The sequence below is a fragment of the Hippopotamus amphibius genome, chromosome 1 (genome assembly GCF_030028045.1).
Source record: "Hippopotamus amphibius kiboko isolate mHipAmp2 chromosome 1, mHipAmp2.hap2, whole genome shotgun sequence".
Lineage (NCBI taxonomy): Eukaryota > Metazoa > Chordata > Mammalia > Artiodactyla > Hippopotamidae > Hippopotamus > Hippopotamus amphibius.
The window spans coordinates 225,596,462-225,612,503 of record NC_080186.1 but is presented as its reverse complement, the minus strand read 5'-3'; the positions used below and the strand labels follow the sequence as shown (position 1 = coordinate 225,612,503).

At 39.7% G+C, this 16,042-nt stretch overlaps 1 protein-coding gene and 1 pseudogene across 4 annotated transcripts in view; one reads left to right on the top strand and one right to left on the bottom strand.

Annotated features, from left to right (window-relative positions):
* The first annotated feature begins 212 nt into the window (after positions 1 to 212).
* The window catches only part of RNF180 (ring finger protein 180), a 276,720-nt gene continuing 260,890 nt past the window's right edge, over positions 213 to 16,042 (top strand). For 3 of the 4 annotated variants that reach the window (XM_057742670.1, XM_057742654.1, XM_057742679.1), the window contains exons 1-2: positions 251 to 316; positions 15,189 to 15,308. In XM_057742670.1, the coding sequence (XP_057598653.1) occupies positions 15,306 to 15,308 (3 nt within the window). In that variant the 5' untranslated portion in view covers positions 251 to 316; positions 15,189 to 15,305. Of the gene's footprint in view, positions 317 to 15,188; positions 15,309 to 16,042 lie in introns of all 4 variants that reach the window. The other variant, XM_057742663.1, reaches the window with a different exon arrangement.
* LOC130844244 (ubiquitin domain-containing protein UBFD1-like) lies at positions 6,234 to 10,135 on the bottom strand (annotated as a pseudogene).

Sequence of the window (16,042 nt, the reverse complement as noted above, 5' to 3'; positions counted from 1 at the left end):
TGCCGCCCGGCCGGCCGCCGCCGGCGCGGCTCTCGCGGCAGCGCGGGGTCAGGGCGGGGCGCCGCCCACGCGCCGCTCGGGCCGGAACCCGCCGAGGTGGGCGCGCGGAGCCCGAGGCGGCCGCGAGCGCTCGGCAGCCGAGCCCGAGGCCGCGGGGCCCGGCCTCCCGCGCCGCTTGAGCGCTTTCCGCCGGGTTTGGCTCCTGTCGCTTCCCGTCTCGCCGAACCGGCTTCGCCGCCGCCGCGAGTCTCCGAGAGCCAGGCTGCGGGCGGCCGGCACGGGGCGCGGGGCGGGCGGCCCCGGGACGCGGACGCAGGTGAGGGCCGGCGGCTCGGAGCCCGGCGGGGCGCGGGCGCCGGAGGGGTCTGGTCTCGGTCCGGCCCTGCTCGGCCGCGGCGGCTCGGGCCCGGTGCTCGCGCAGGGAGGACGCGCCGGGGGCCGGGCCGGGCTGGGCCGGCGCGGCCGCTTCCAGCCCCGGCCTCAGGTGCTGCGGCGGCGGCGGCGGCGGCTTAGCTTTCGCACCTGAGGCTCTCGGGGCGCGACGCGGCCCCGGAGGCTGGAATTACACGGGGCCTGGAAGGGCGAGCCGGGCGGCCGCCGGGGCGCGAGGGGCAGGGCGGCGGGCGGCCGGGGGCGCCGCGGGGCCGGGGTGGGGGGGCCGCCCTCTGGGTGGGAGTTGGGGAGCTGCGTCCGGTTTCATCTCCGAGCTCGTGGGAGGGTCGGCACAGCCCGCCTTCCACGGTCCGTCCCCTTCTCCCAGATCCACTTGCTTTTGTCTCGTCCATGTCGGCGTCGGCGTTTCAGCTGGGTTTGTGGCAGCCTCGGGTCCAGAGTGTACGGACCTGTTGTCAGGCAGAGGTCGTGGGCGAGCTCCGAAATGCACGCGGTGGGGTGGGGAGAGGGTCCGCGGGGTGGAGGGGGTTTATTATTAGCGCCCTAGGTAGCGCTGACGTGTGTATATCACCGAGTTCTTTCCGAGGGAGCGCTCAGTGTGTCTGTAGCATGTTATAGTTTTAAGTGCACCCGGGAGAACATGCATTAGTCAATTTCACAGGCGCGTTGTGTGGACATGTTACTATTAAATTACCCATTTTATAGGCCAGGCAGCTAAGGCACCCACGAGGAAAAGTGATTATATCAAAAATAAGCCCTTGTGGGAGCTGTGATTAGAACTTGTCCGACTAAGAATTGCCCTCAGTCTGGTCGGTCACTCAACCTCAGAATTTAGCGCTGAGTGCCCCTCTAACACGCATATTTTTATTTACTCGTTAATTACTAAAACTTTCCTTAAAAAATAGAGTTGAGTCCTTTCATATTCCTGGAGTAGTACCCCTAAAAGTGATACTTAAAAGACCAGAATCGTTCCATTTGTTGAATAGGATCACTGGAATCGTAGTAAGGACTAAATTTTTTTTGTCTTTCACCTGTCAAACCGTTAATCTCCTATATAAATATGGTGCCACTGGAAGCCCAGATATACCTAGTGATGATCACAATAGAGACCCTAAATGTTTATTTAATGAAAAAGTGGAGTGGTGGTATGCCTGAGCAGCAGGTTTTCTTTTCTCATGAAGAATAATTAAACATTTAGAAGAATAATCATTTTAATAATTTCAATGAAAGTTAACTTGGAATCATGTGCGTATTATGTTGTACTTCCTCTCCAGAGGCATCAATTTACCCGTTTCCCCAGGGTTTGCTCTTAAATGATTTTGCCAATAGATCTTTTATATACCCCATTTTTCTTCCTCTGTTTCATTCATATATTTGGTTTTTCAAAGGGAAGATTTTTTTTCTTCTAAAATTCAAGAAAAAGAGTCTTTAAAAAACAAGCTTTTTTTTTCCTTAATAAAATAGACTTAATTAGGCTTTTATGAGTGTATCTGAGGATAGACGCCAGCTTCTTTAATAAGTAACGCCTGTACCTCAAGCAAGAATTCTTCCATGCAAGTCTGCAATGAATTAAAAATCATTTAATAGATCTTTGTAATATTTTATGACACATCTATTTAATGCCTTCTTATCAAACAGAATAAAGCTAAAAAAATTCAGTTCAATTTTGCTAACTACATAGCACACATTTTAGGTCACAGTATGCCTAGACTTAATTACTGACTCATGGAATGAACACTTAAAGTTCTCTTTCCTTTACACAATCTTCACTCAGCACTCTGGAAAAAAAAATAATGATAATCTGTCCTTTCTCTCATACGGGGTATTTGGAGAATTAATGAAGTAATGTCTGGAAAGTATTTTAAGCTGCTTGGAAGAAAGCTGCTTTGTGACTTCAAAGTGTGAATATAGGGTCATGAAACACCGCCTCTTCCCCCAAACATGCTGTCATTTATGTTTTTAGAGTGGTCATTCCAGGTAGTTACTTTAGGGCTAAATACTTGTTTCAAAAGTGCTGCTGCTGTTCACAATTATTTTGAATATTGGAAAAATTTAGTCAATTTATAGGCAACATAAAAACATGATTTTAGAATCTCTTTTATAAGTACTTGTTTTTTTGTTTATATTTTTGTAATCAGAAACTGTGTAACTCAGTTTGAACATCTCTTTTATTTGCTAGACTTGGCAGAATGATTTCTGCATGATTGCAAAACTCAGCTCTGCCTTCAAGATTTTACTGCTATTAAGGATATTTAAACGGTTATCGTGAAGGCTATGAAGACAATTTCGAAAGGGTGTTTTTAAAATAGTTTTAATTAATGGCAACATTATTAAAATAAGTTTGTAACCTTCCCAGAGTTATTACTCTGAAATGGACACTGCTTGCTTGTAGGCTTGTATACATTTGTAATGCATGTATTTATATCTGTGTACATTTACATGTTGTTAAACATTTTGAAAGTAATAATTTGTATTGCAACCTATCAATTATTTCAAGTAGAATATGTTAAGTAAACCACATGTAATACTGGAACAGGATTAAGTTGGGGCTATATTTCATATGAAAATTTGAGCTTAACATACATGCAAGTGTAAATCTTTATAATAATTTGAAAACATAAAATTTGGCTCCACATTTTTTGTTTTGAGTGTGATACAGCTGGGTCACAATAGCCTCATCAAAATACAAAATTGCTGTTTTCAAAAAAATCATTAGCAAGTTGTGTGTGGGACAGATTTTCCTGATTTACAGCAATTACTGGATACTGTACATTCATTTTCTTCATTTCTGAGTTGTTTGAAAATTTTGTATCTGTATTATATGTATTATATATCATATATTATAAGTGTCAGAAGTCTCTTATAACTATATTAGCAGTTAAGGATATGCTGGTCTACTCCCCTCACGTCATCAGGCAGGAGTGTTATGATAAACATATGAAATCATTTCTGAGGGAACAGAAGCAGGGAATTTTCTGTGCATTCAGTAGCTTGAGAACAGAAAATAATAATGTGGCTGCAGATACACTCCATTCCATTCCACTGCATAGTAAATACATAATAAGGAGCATATAAAAAGAAAGGGTACTATCCTTTTGATATTCAAAAGGAAAGAAGTTCCATTACTTAGCAGCGAGCTCTCTCTTTTTTTTGAGGGTTTTTTTAATTAATTAATTAATTGGCTGCCTTTAGTCTTCGTTGCTACATGCAGGCTTTCTCTAGTTGCGATGAGCAGGAACTACTCTTCATTGACTCTGTTATGGTGCGTGAGCTTCACATTGCAGTGGCTTCTCTAGTTGGGGAGCACTGGCTCTAGGCTCACAGGCTTCCATAGTTGCAGCTCGTGGGCTCTGGAGTGCAGGCTCAGTAGTTGTGGCACACGGGCTTAGTTGCTCCACATCTTCCCAGACCAGGACTCAAATCTGTGTCCCCTGCATTGGCAGGTGGATTCTTAACCACAGCACCACCAGGGAAGTCCCCCAGATCTCTTTTTTTAAATGAGAATAAATGGTAACTTTGAAAGAAATCACCTATTTTGAAATGCAGATTACTGAAGTGACAGATTATTAGCTGACAGACAGAAACTTTCCCCTAGCATGGCTCTTTCTAAAATGAGCCCATGCCTATCTCATGCTGTCAATGAATGGTACCTTGCCTCTGGTCCTCACTCTTAATCTCTGACTTTACTTCATCTTTGATTGCCACCTTTGGGCAGAAGGTAGTTGGTTCAGAAAGGAAGAAGGCACAGGGAAGGCAAGAGGATATCTGTTTTATGTATAACATAATTTTTTCCCTCATTTTGGAAGGTTAATAGTTCATTTTTAAGGTCTTGTCAAAATTCCCTGCATCAAAACAGCCCCAAGAAGTAGGCAGTCCCCAATAAAATGGTGATATAAAATTTCCCACATTAAAATATCCTCTTTTGGCCCCAGTATACAATAATGTATACACAAATAATATTATATTAGCTAAAACTAAGTATCGTTGGTACAGTAAACATTAGCCATATCATTAGCAAGGTGTTTTATTGCTTTCCTTGACTTAAGAAAATGTTTGAGGAAGTGACTTGAATGGTGAGTCTTTTACAAAATCTAGCTGAGGAAATTGGAGCTGTTGCATTTTTTTTTGTCTTGATAAATTTCTCTGTAGCAAGCAGAAATATCAGAGATTATTCTATTAATAATAGAACTGCCTTTAAGTTCTGTAATCTCTTTCCCTGATTAGTTCACTGATGGTTTGACAGGTGGAAAACCTTAGAAACAGGCAGTAGGTCGTTAGCACAAATTTAAAAAGCAACTTCAAAACATCTTTCATAAAATTGCTGAGCTAAGCATGAGGCTTATTCTGATTGAGAATCTCCTGGCCTATTCAGAAACCTGTTGAAAATTTTTTTCCAAGGGCCCAGAACTGAAGTATGAACACCAATTTAGGCAGCATGGAATGAATAGTATAGATATGTGGGCCCATGATATAATGAGTAAATTGGGGACTGTCTTAAAGTTTATTTAGTAGAGCTAGAAATTAAAACTAAGTATATTTTTCTAGCCATATTCTGCTTGAATTTTTGGTTTTATTTTTTCCCAGACCATTGGTCTCCTGGAAGATAGATAAATTATATAATTAGTATTTGTATAGCTTCACCTGTCTGACTTAGAACTAGCTGAGGCTATAGAGTCCTAAATAAAGCTTACTCTGCTCTGGTCTGTCATTATACATTTTGCTCATCCAACAACCATACCTTTTCCCAATTTAGTGTTTTGGCTTATATTATTTTCCTAGCTCAAGATGCCCATTCCTCTCCATTCTACTTGCTAATGCTGTCTAAATTCTCTCTATCCTTTAAGATCTAGCTGGAATACAACTTTTTCCCCAGAAAGCCTCCCCTGACTCCCTAGTTCTTGTTTTTGGTCTACCATATCTTTCTATTTGTTAATTACTCTCTGTTCTTATTTTGGCCTTGAATTTTTTTTTTATTAATTTTTTATTGCAGTATAGTTGATTTATAATGTTGTGTTTGTTTCTGCTATACAGCAAAGTCAATCAGTTACACATATGTATATATCCCCTCTTTTTTAGTTTCTTTTCCCATATAGGTCATTACAGACTATTGAGTAAAGTTCCCTGTGCTATATAGTAGGTTCTTATTATCTATTTTATGTATAGTAGTGTGTATATATGTCACTTCCAGTCTCTCAGTTTATCCCTACCCCCTCTCCCCCTTGGTAACTATAAGTTTGTTTTCTACATTTGTGACTCTATTTCTGTTTTGTAAATAAGTTCATTTGTACCTTTTTTTTGTTTTTAGATTCCACATATAAGCAATATCATGTGATATTTGTCTTTCTGTGACTTCACTCGGTATGAGAATCTCTAGGTCCATCCATGTCACTGCAAAATGTGGCATTATTTTCTTCTTTTTTATGGCTGATATTCCATTGTTTATATGTACTACATCTTCTTTATGCATTCATCCTTCAGTGGACATTTAGATTGCTTCCATGTCCTGGCTATTGTAAAAAGTGCTGCAGAGAATGTTGGGGTGTATGTATCTTTTATATTTCTTTTTTTTCTTCAGAATTCAGATTTATTTATTTCCACTGTATTGACTTTTAAAAATGGTATGAAGCTGACTGCAAGAAAGGGAACTGGTGATTTTAAGTTAAAATTAAGCTAATGGTGAAAGTACATCACCTCTGTCTTTAGTCACCACATCACCTTAGGTTGTATATAGATGTTTTTTTAGCAAAGTTCCAGAACTCTGAAATCCAGGGATGCTGCAGGCCTCTCCTAGCAATGTCCTTCACTTTGGTCAGTCTCCTGGGCCAGAGTTGAAAGTGCTTTCAAAAATACTGCCATTTCCCCAACACAGTGTCTTTGATTGCATCCACATATTGAGTTGGAACCCAGCTGAAATGCCATCATGTGGTAGTCTTCGTGTCCTTTGATAGGTTCACTGACCACATTTTTAATGGAACCCATGGGCAATTTCTTAGTCTGCTCTTCAGTGCCGATCCACAGCTGGTCTTGTTCTAGCTTAAGGGTAAATCTCACTTTTCCTCTGGACTTATTGTACACGTCGGATAAGGGTACAGCGGGCAGGCGCTTCAGGGCACCTTTAACAGGCAGCATCACATATTCAGGTTTTCCTTTATCCAACACTTCGCTGTGTTGTTTCTGCTTGCAGAGAGGCTCCTTCTTGTTCTCTTCGACCTTTGTGTCCTGCTGGGCAGCATCTTTGGGTGTGTTTACTGCTAAAACGTCATTTATCGTAGAGCCAACCACCATGACCTTGGCCCCTCTGATCACTTTTATTTCTCTCAAAGTCTTATCCTCAGGGACAAGTCCCTTATACATGACTTTCTGCATGTCATATGGGAGACTTGTAATCCAGTGACTCTTATGTTTTAGCTCAGAGCTTGTGCTGTCCAGAGGGAACTTCATGTCATGCTTAGTCTTGTTCCAGATGATCTTCAGACCACCAGCTCCCTGCCTGCGCCACCCCCACGTCCTCGCTGTTGCTGACCGAGGCCTGGGCCGTGGAGTCCCCAGGGAGCTGGGCCGGGGCCAGCTGCAGCCTGCCTTGCACTGCGCAGGAGACCTCGGCTACCATCCCCGCCTAGGCTTCGGCCTCCATGCAGTTGAGGGGCCGCGCAGGTGCCTCAGTCGCCATGGTCTTGGCCTCCATGTGCATGCCAGGCTCCTCCATGCCATCTGGGGCTCCTGGGATGCATGTATCTTTTCCAATTATGGTTTTCTCTGGACATGTGCCCAGAAGTGGAATTGAATTTGTTTTCCACCTAGATTTCTTTTTTTCCCTCAAGGGCACAGGTCAAACATCCAGTGTATATTTTCCTGAATCATGTATAGCACCTATAACTCTGGATACCATCTGGGAGACTTGTAAGGTTAGATCTACAAAAGACATTTTACTTAAGAGACTAGAGTAAAATATCTTCATGCTTCATAATTGTATAAGTCAGTGTTCTGGGAGAAAATACATAACAGGCTCAAAATGGAGTAGTTGAGAAGATTAATTTTAAATGTGTGCTTGGGTTAAAATAAACCAACAATGGATTGGTGAAGCATCTCAGGACTAATAATAGCGGGAACCATTATCATCCCTAGGCCTGAAGGGGTGAAAGAATGAGATCATGACTGAGACCCAAAGACGATAACTATGTGGGGAAGGCTGCCTGACTGTGATGGGGAGAGATGGGGGAATAAATACCCCAGCTTCACTCTCTTCCAGCCCTCTGATTTCCTGGTGGTGCTTCACACTGGCAAATCCAACTGGAAGGCAGAAGATTAGGGAGCCCTATTTTTGCAGGTCAAAAGTCAGCCTCCTGGGAATTAGAGCAAGGCATAGAAGGTGGAAGGTGGAGTGTGAGGGAGGACAAAGTGGAGTGGAGTGTGAGGGAGGACGAAGAATATCCAATGCTGTAATCGTATCATCTAGAGAGAGTTTTGATTACAGTTACCTGAGGCTTTTTGTATTTTTATTTCATAAAAGGCATACCTGTTTCTTTCTAGTCTAATTAAGTTACTAACATCGAAGAACACATTATTTTATGATTGATTCATTTCATAAGAACCACTATCCCTCTTTTATGGTGTTAGCTGGTGTTGTATTGTTATGCATGTCTTCTCAACGATTTCATTTTTTCATATTTTGTGTTTTGCTTATACTGTGCTCAGGTGGGAGACATAGTGCTGTCTGCATAGCCTTTGGGAAAACTATCCCTTCACCATTCTAACCACATGATTTGTCTGATTAGTTGGGCTTGCTCATTTTTCTCTTTGTGCCGTTTTCTTAGATCAGTGGTTTTCCTTCTTGGTGTATGTGGTTCTTGTTGCAGGTACTCTGATTCAAGCAGGTTTAAGATAAATCTTGAGCCTCTGTTCTTTGAAAAGCTTTCAGATATTTCAGATGCACAAATGTGAGAACCACTGGCACAGGTAATCACTTTGGTCATAGTTCCTGCTATCCCCTTAATGTAATATGTAGCACTTCTTAGTAATTAAGGGTCAAAGGGAAAGCTAATGCTGATTTATATACTCTTCGAAGCAAAATAAATGTTTTAGATTTTTCACATTGAGAAGTGCTTGTGATATAGGATGCAAAATATGTGGTTTCCATATTATTAAGGCAAATAAATTTAAAGTTTTAAAATAAATATAAAACCTTTCAAATATACAGTAGAGCCTAATATAATGAACACTCATGTTCCCACCATGTAACCTTATAAATATTAATATTATATTTCTGATTTTTTTAAGAAAAAAATACATCATAGATAAAATTTAAGCCCCCTTAGATCCCTTTCTAGAGGTTACCATTATCCTAACCTTTGTATTTATCATTCCCATTCATGTTTTTATACTTTTGCTACATATACATGTATCAGTAAACAAACTATAACATCGTTGCACACGCTTTAATTTTTTTGTAGCTATTACTATGCTGTGTGTTTCATTCTTACGGTGTATATTTCTGCAGCCTTTATTTTCCTTTAACATACTTTGGAATTTTTTCTACATACATGTAGCTTTAGTTTATTAATTTTTGTTGCTATATAATATTACATTGTATCAATGAGGAAAAATTAATTCGTCAGATCATCTATTGATGAAACATTGGTTGTTTCTAATTTTTTGCTACTACTGCAAAATGTTGCTAAAGTGAACATTCCTAAATGATATAGTATTTCCTTAAACACATACAAACGTAGAAGTAGCACTGCAGATCCACAAGTACACGTTCTGTCCTAGCAGATCTTGCCAAATTGCTTTCCAAAATGGTTGTGCCTAGTTATACTCGTACTTCCACATAGTGATTTATGAGATTTTTGTTGTTGCTTCGTATTGTATTTACACTTGGTATTGTCAGACTTTTAGATATTTTCCATTGTGATGGGCATGAAATGGTATCTTGTTTTAATTTTAATTTTCCTAGTTTTTGGTGAAGTTGAGCACTTTTCATATGATTGTTGGCCATTTGGGTTTCCTCTTCTAGGAATTGTGCTTTTATTTTTTTTGTTAATTTTTCTGTTGGAGATTTATCTTTTTAAAAGATTGTATTGTAGAATTCATTGTAGATATTAACCATTTGCTTATTTTTATAGATTTCTTCTTCCTGTCTGTGAGTTGTCTCTTAATTTTGTTTGTATTTTCTTCTACTGAAGTTTTAAAAGATACCAGTGTTTTAAATTTTTCAATATTTTGCTCTGTTTTGAAATAGTTTTATGACTCAACATGTAGTCAAACCTTGGTCTTTCTAAGGTTTGCAGCTCTGTTCTTCACTTTCACAAATTCCTTCTAGATAAAGTATGGTGTAAATAAATAAATGAAGAAATAAACATGCCACACAGTTTATTACTGGACTATGCAGAAAATTATTAATCTTTAATGATTGTGTAAAAAAGTTTCCCAGTTCAAAAATAGCATCTAAATAACAGCTTCCAGCCTTTTCTCATTTTTCTTAAAATTCCTAAGAAAATGTAGAATACAGTGAAAACTCATCACAAAACCAAAAAGCAAAAAACTCCTAAAATACTAAAGCTGGGAGGAAGTAACCTTAATTAAGAAGCAGATTGTCCTCTGCTGAAGGGAATTTCTCTACATCAGCACCGCTTATCTCTGTCCCACCCTCACCTCTTGGTACAGACTGCCTGCTGAGTTCAGGCAGTTCACTTTCTGTGTTCCCAGCAAATTCCAAGAAGACACCACGCAGGATGTAAGGCATTTGTGTTGGGTGCCACAGAGCATCTGAAGACCTGAGACACACAGAACCCTTGTGATGATACACAGCAGCAGCTGCAGGTTCAGTTGGTTTCACGGGTCATGTCAGTTCCTCTCCCAGAGAAACAGTCAATAAAGGGTAGTGCACAATACCTCCTCTAAGTAACAGAGAACAGAGAACCAGGTGGTGAAGGCCTATAAGAGATAGGGAAAGTGAGAGAGTAGCATAGACCTATTTACACTACCAACTGTAAAATAGATAGCTAGTAGGAAGTTGCTGTATAACAAAAGGAGATCAGCTTGATGATGGGTGATGCCTTAGAGGGCCAGGGCAGGGAGGAGGGGAGGGAGGGGATATGGGGATATATGTGTAAATACAGCTGATTCACTTTGGTGTACTTCAAAAACTGGTACAAGAGTGTAAAGCAAATATATTCCAATGAAGAGCTTAAAAACAAAAAAAAAAAAAGGGAGAGATAGGGAAATGACTCGATGCTTTGTGTGTCAGCAAGCGCTGCCACCTTAGATCTAAGCGGGTAGGCAGACAAGTGACTGTGGGTAATTTCCTCACCTTGTCTGTTGAACACCAAGTCTGGGTAGATCCCCCTATATTTGAAATGTATAGAAAGAAAAAGAAAGAAAGCAGTCTAAAGTGAAACCTCTGAAATACTGTGGGACAAAGGAAGATTATTGAAAGGAATTGTAATGTAACATAAATTTCAAAGACTTAAGTTGTATTAGTCACATGAATATGGTGTTTTATATCCCTGGTGCTCAATTTGTGCTTCAGGGGTTCCACAAATAGTGAAATATTTAACCCCCCTCATTGTTTTTAGCAGGTTGATATTTGGGGGATTCTTATAAGATTTTGTAAAGTGCAGTGGCTACTTTCTTAAATAATGTTATTCTCAAGAAATTGAATTTTAAAGAAAGAAATTTTACTAATTAAATCAATTTTGTAAGGGGATCTTACTAATCACCACTAAAAGTTTTGTTGTGAAATTGTGGGTATGGGATTTACTGAGAGTCAGAGTAGCTGTTCAGAACGTGGGATAGGTAAGGACATCAGATGTTTGGAAACATTTAAAAAGGTGTGCTAGACCCTGCATATTTCTGGAGCCTCTAAGGGCCTCACTAAACGGGAAGACAGAAGAATCAACTAGTGCAGCATGGCTGTTTCAGGATTATAAACCGTATCTTCATCTTAGTACACCATCTAAATATCACTGAATTCCAGGGAGATCTATGCTGAAGGACTGTTTAGAACAGCTGTCTGCAGAAACATTTGCTGCCAGATGGTGGTAAACTTATAAGAACAGGAGACTAAATGATAGCAAATTGGGTACACCATGATGTAGATTCTGTAATTCCAAAAAAAGCAGGGAGTACTCAAAGGCAAAGCAAATGTTAAAAGTAAAATGCACTAAAATTCATATGGTTAGATAAGAGTGTGTACAGTTTTTGTGGACTCTGTTAACTTATCGGGCAGTGATTTATTTTTAGAATGGCTAAAGAGTATTTCTGATATCACCCAAAAGCTGATCAAGACAATGTAGATCTTGAAGCTTAGAGATGGTTACTGCTTCCATGCCTTACCTTCTGTTTTTCTTACTGTAGTCAGCTAAGATGCCAGCAGATGGGGGAGGGCAGTCAATGCTGTTTGTTGCCTCCTCTGTTCCAGTAAATGACCTAAAAGAGAGCACTTTCTTTCCCTCATCCAACTTTGAACTCTCTGTAAAGACGTCAGTCCACCTCACTCCACTTGTTCTTAGAAATCTCAAGATTCTAGGAAATAGGAACTTGCTCCTCATAAAATAATGGAGATAGTTTGGGAAGTTACTTTACTTCTCTAGGCTTCAGTTTTCTAATTTATAAAACGATCCCTACTTCACAGGAATGTCCTGATGATTTAAGGGGCTAATGCCATTTAATAATCACTGTATTCAAAAATAGTAGCTAGTATTTAAAATAAGTCCAGCTCCTTGAATTCATGTTTTATATGTAGAGATTTTAGTTTAAAAAATATGGAGAGTATACCACTTTCTGTCCCATTGTTGATGATAAAGAGAAAAGTATTATTTTATGATGGATAGCTTCATAAAGAGGATTATAAATAATTTGAATACATTCAGGGACATATAGTCATCAAACCACATAAGATGTCATGAAGCTCAGATCATATTCTGAATTGGAGCTTCTAAAAAGTCATTCTCTACAACAGCTTTATGAGGCTGAGGCCAGCTTGCTTTGGTGGTGTTTGCTACATTTACCCTGGTGATGCCAGTAAGTTGTGCCCTGACTTTAAGCAGAAGAAGGGAAGATGACTTTTTTTTTTTTTGTCTTGCCTGTGCTTGCTTACCTATTCACTCATTTGTTCAACTGATCAATGTCCAGCACTGTGCTAACACTATTATAAACTGTTAAGGAGTTTGCAACTCAGCAAGGAAGACAGACATGGAACAAGTAATTAAAAGCATGATGAATGTTCTGAAGGAGAATTAGAAAGGTTGTTGGGGGAAAATAATAGGTCAGGGAAGTCCCACTCCCCTTCCTCCTCCAGGAAGGAGCATTTAAGCTGAGACTTGAAGGATGTAGCTCTATTCCCTAGAGGCTAGAGGCAAGCTTTCCAGGGATCCAGGGACAGGAGCAGGGGTGAGCCAGTGGAGTGGGGAAACACAAAGAAGTCTGTACTGCTGGAGTGTAGAGTAGAATGGGACTGAGCACAGGCAGCAGCCTGGTCTGCAGAGCACTGGGATGCTCCTAAAGGGAGCAGGAAAGTTACGATTTGTTACATATTTTCAACAAGGACTCTGACTTCAGTGTGGAGGATAAAATGCTTCAGATTTTCCAAAAGTAAAACCTTGGTGACTAGACCATAATGTTTGGCCTAGAATTTTTGAGGTCACACATTTGCTAATTATTTACAGAGTATATGCAGTGAAATATCTTCCTCTTCTCATATTTCTTCCTTGGTCTGTTAGAGAGATTCTGTCCCATTCTGCCTTTCTGAAAGAGCTGGCAAGCTATCTTTTGTCCTCGATGCACCTTTAATCCTTTCTGCCTTTGCCCCTTCCCTTTGGGATTCTGATGTTTTCAGAACAAATCCTAAGGAACATGACTTAGAACAACATGGAACATGACTATAACACTGAGTGACATTGCCAAATAACTGGAATTAGAAGTTTTTCTTGCAGTGGTTAACAGAGGGGAGTTTTCTTCCTGTTATGATAACCTGAAAACCTATGCTACAAATACTAGAACTCCTCTAGAAATATTTGATTATATACTATATAAATTCATAGATGAGCTTGTAACAAAGTTGAAAAAAAAAAGCCCAGGAGCTAAAAAGAAGGGTGGAGAGAGCTTGGCAAGTAGCCAAATGATGTAAAAACTACCCTTAGTGTTAGGGTGAGGTTGCTAGGCTCACTAACATAGTGGCTTGGCTTTTAATACTCATAGTTATACAGGAGACCAAGGCCTTGGGTACACATGAGGCAAGGATTCGGGAGCTGAGACCCCTGAGTAAAGCCAGGACTTGGGAAGGGCAACATTTTTAGTACAAGTAGATTAAAAAAACAAACAAACGTGGTCCAATGACACAGAGATTATGAAGTCTATATTGGCTTAGTCTCTGAGTAGATGGTAGAGAAAAGTCTCATCTGAAAATTGTTTATTCAGTTTTTTTTAAAACTTTTTATGAAAAATTTTAAACATACACAAAAATAGAGGAGTGATAGGATGAATCATCATGTATCCCTCAGCTGGCTTTAATAGTTATTATTTTTCCATTCTTGTTTTTTTTTCCTGCATTATATGTAATTTATACATTATATAATTTTGCTTATAAATACTCAAAATTAGAATATTTATCTCTAGCCTAAGGACTTTTAAAAAGCATGACAGTTTTATATATATTATGTCCAATGAAATTAACAGTTCTTTAATATCATCTAATACCTAGTTCATATATAATTTTCTCTGGTTGTCTCAAAAAAATTTTTTTAGAGTTTGAAACAAGATTCAAGCAAGGTCTACACATTGCATTTGATGGATATCTTAAATCTCTTAAGTTTCTCCTCCCTCTTTTAAAATTAATTTATTTGTTGAGTTCCCTTTCTCCACACCCTCTCCAACATTTGTTGAAAAAACCAAGTTGCACAGTTAACCATGTTCTGTTTGGCTAGTTGCAGCCTCATGGTATTATTTAACACATTCCTCTATTCCTGTAGTAAATAAAGTGGTTCTTAGATTTAGATGCTTGATTCAGTTCAGATTGTTACATTATTATTTTAAGAATACTTTAGAGATGGTGCCGAGTACTTCTAATTGCATCACATCAGGAGGCACAAGATGTTTGGTTGTTGTTATAATCTGAATTGTACCCCCCCAAATTTGTATACTGAAGAGCTGATTCCCAGTAGGTACTTCACGGTGTGACTGTATTTGGAGATGAGGCCTTTGAAGGGTGTTTAAGTTGGAATGAGGCTGTTTGGGTGGACTCAATCCAATCTGACTGCTGTCCTTATAAGTAGAGAAAATTTGGACTTGCAAAGAGACACCAGGATATGTGCCTACAGAAGAAAGGTCATGCGAGGACACGTGATAAAGCAGCCATCTAAAACCCAAGGAGAGAGGCTCAGAAGAAACCAACACTGTTGGCCTCTTGATCTTAGACTTCTAGTCTCCAGAACTGTGAGAAAAAAAAAAAAAAAATTGTTGTTAAAGCCACCCAGTCAGTGGTATTTTGTTATGGTAGCAAACCAGTACAGTTGTCCTGTTTTCAGTGATGTTAAGATTAATCTTTGAGTTCAGGTGGTAACAGCCTTGTACATACATTATAAAATGCTCTATCATCCTTTTTTCCTAATGTTTTTAGTATCCATTGATTGTTTTCCCCCCTAAATCCTTCATTTCATTAGGGGTTGTAAATGATGATTATAGTAATCAGCCTACAGTTATTAGCGTAATACCTTTAAACTGAAGAATTTTTCCTCACCAGCTATTTGGTTATCCAGAAATAGTCTGTAGATTCTTATCCTGTATTTATTCATTTTCAGATCTGACATCCTCCAGATCACCTGTGCTGGTGATGTCCCTCAAGCACCTCGCAGATACAATATGAAACTCTTCCTCTTGGAGGGGCAGGTCCTCAACCAAGGTCCCATACTTGTCTCATGGTAAAGATGAATTCATACTCCAAGATTACAAAGCTCAGGGGGAAATGAGTGAGAGTTAATAGGCATAACTGAGAGGAAATTTAGATCCCAGAAAATTTATGTGAGCCCAGGGCTCAGGATTTTGTTCTCTTCTCTATCCATACTTACAATCTTATAGATCCCATCCACTTTCATGGCTTTAGAGAACCCACCCACATTTAAAGCTCCTGCTCAGACACTCTTCAGAACTCCAGATCCCTGAATCCACCTTATACTTAACAGTTCTATGTGAAAGTTGAATGGGCATCTCAAACTTAATACATCCAAAACTGAACTCCCAGTCTGCCCCTTCTGTTCCACCTGCATCTGTCCCCATATCAGTCTCTGGCAATTCATCCTTACAGTTGCTCATGCCAAAAGATTTGGAGCCATCCTTGATTCCTCTTTCTCTTAGATCCCATATTCAATCTGTCTGGAAATCCTGTTTGTTCTACCTTCAATGTATATCTAGAATTTGACCATTCTTTACCACTACCACTGCTGTCATCCCAGTCTGAGCCTTATCTTTTGGCTGGGTTACTGTAGCAACTGCTTTTTCCATTATATTGGAGTTTATATAGGAGAAGAGTTAAATTGATAGTTTCATAACCACATTTCTGCTTTATACTCAGAGAATCTTATTTTAAGCTAAATCTAGTAAGCCACTTAAAAAGTGCTATTTTAAACTACTATATATAACACAGATAAACAACAGG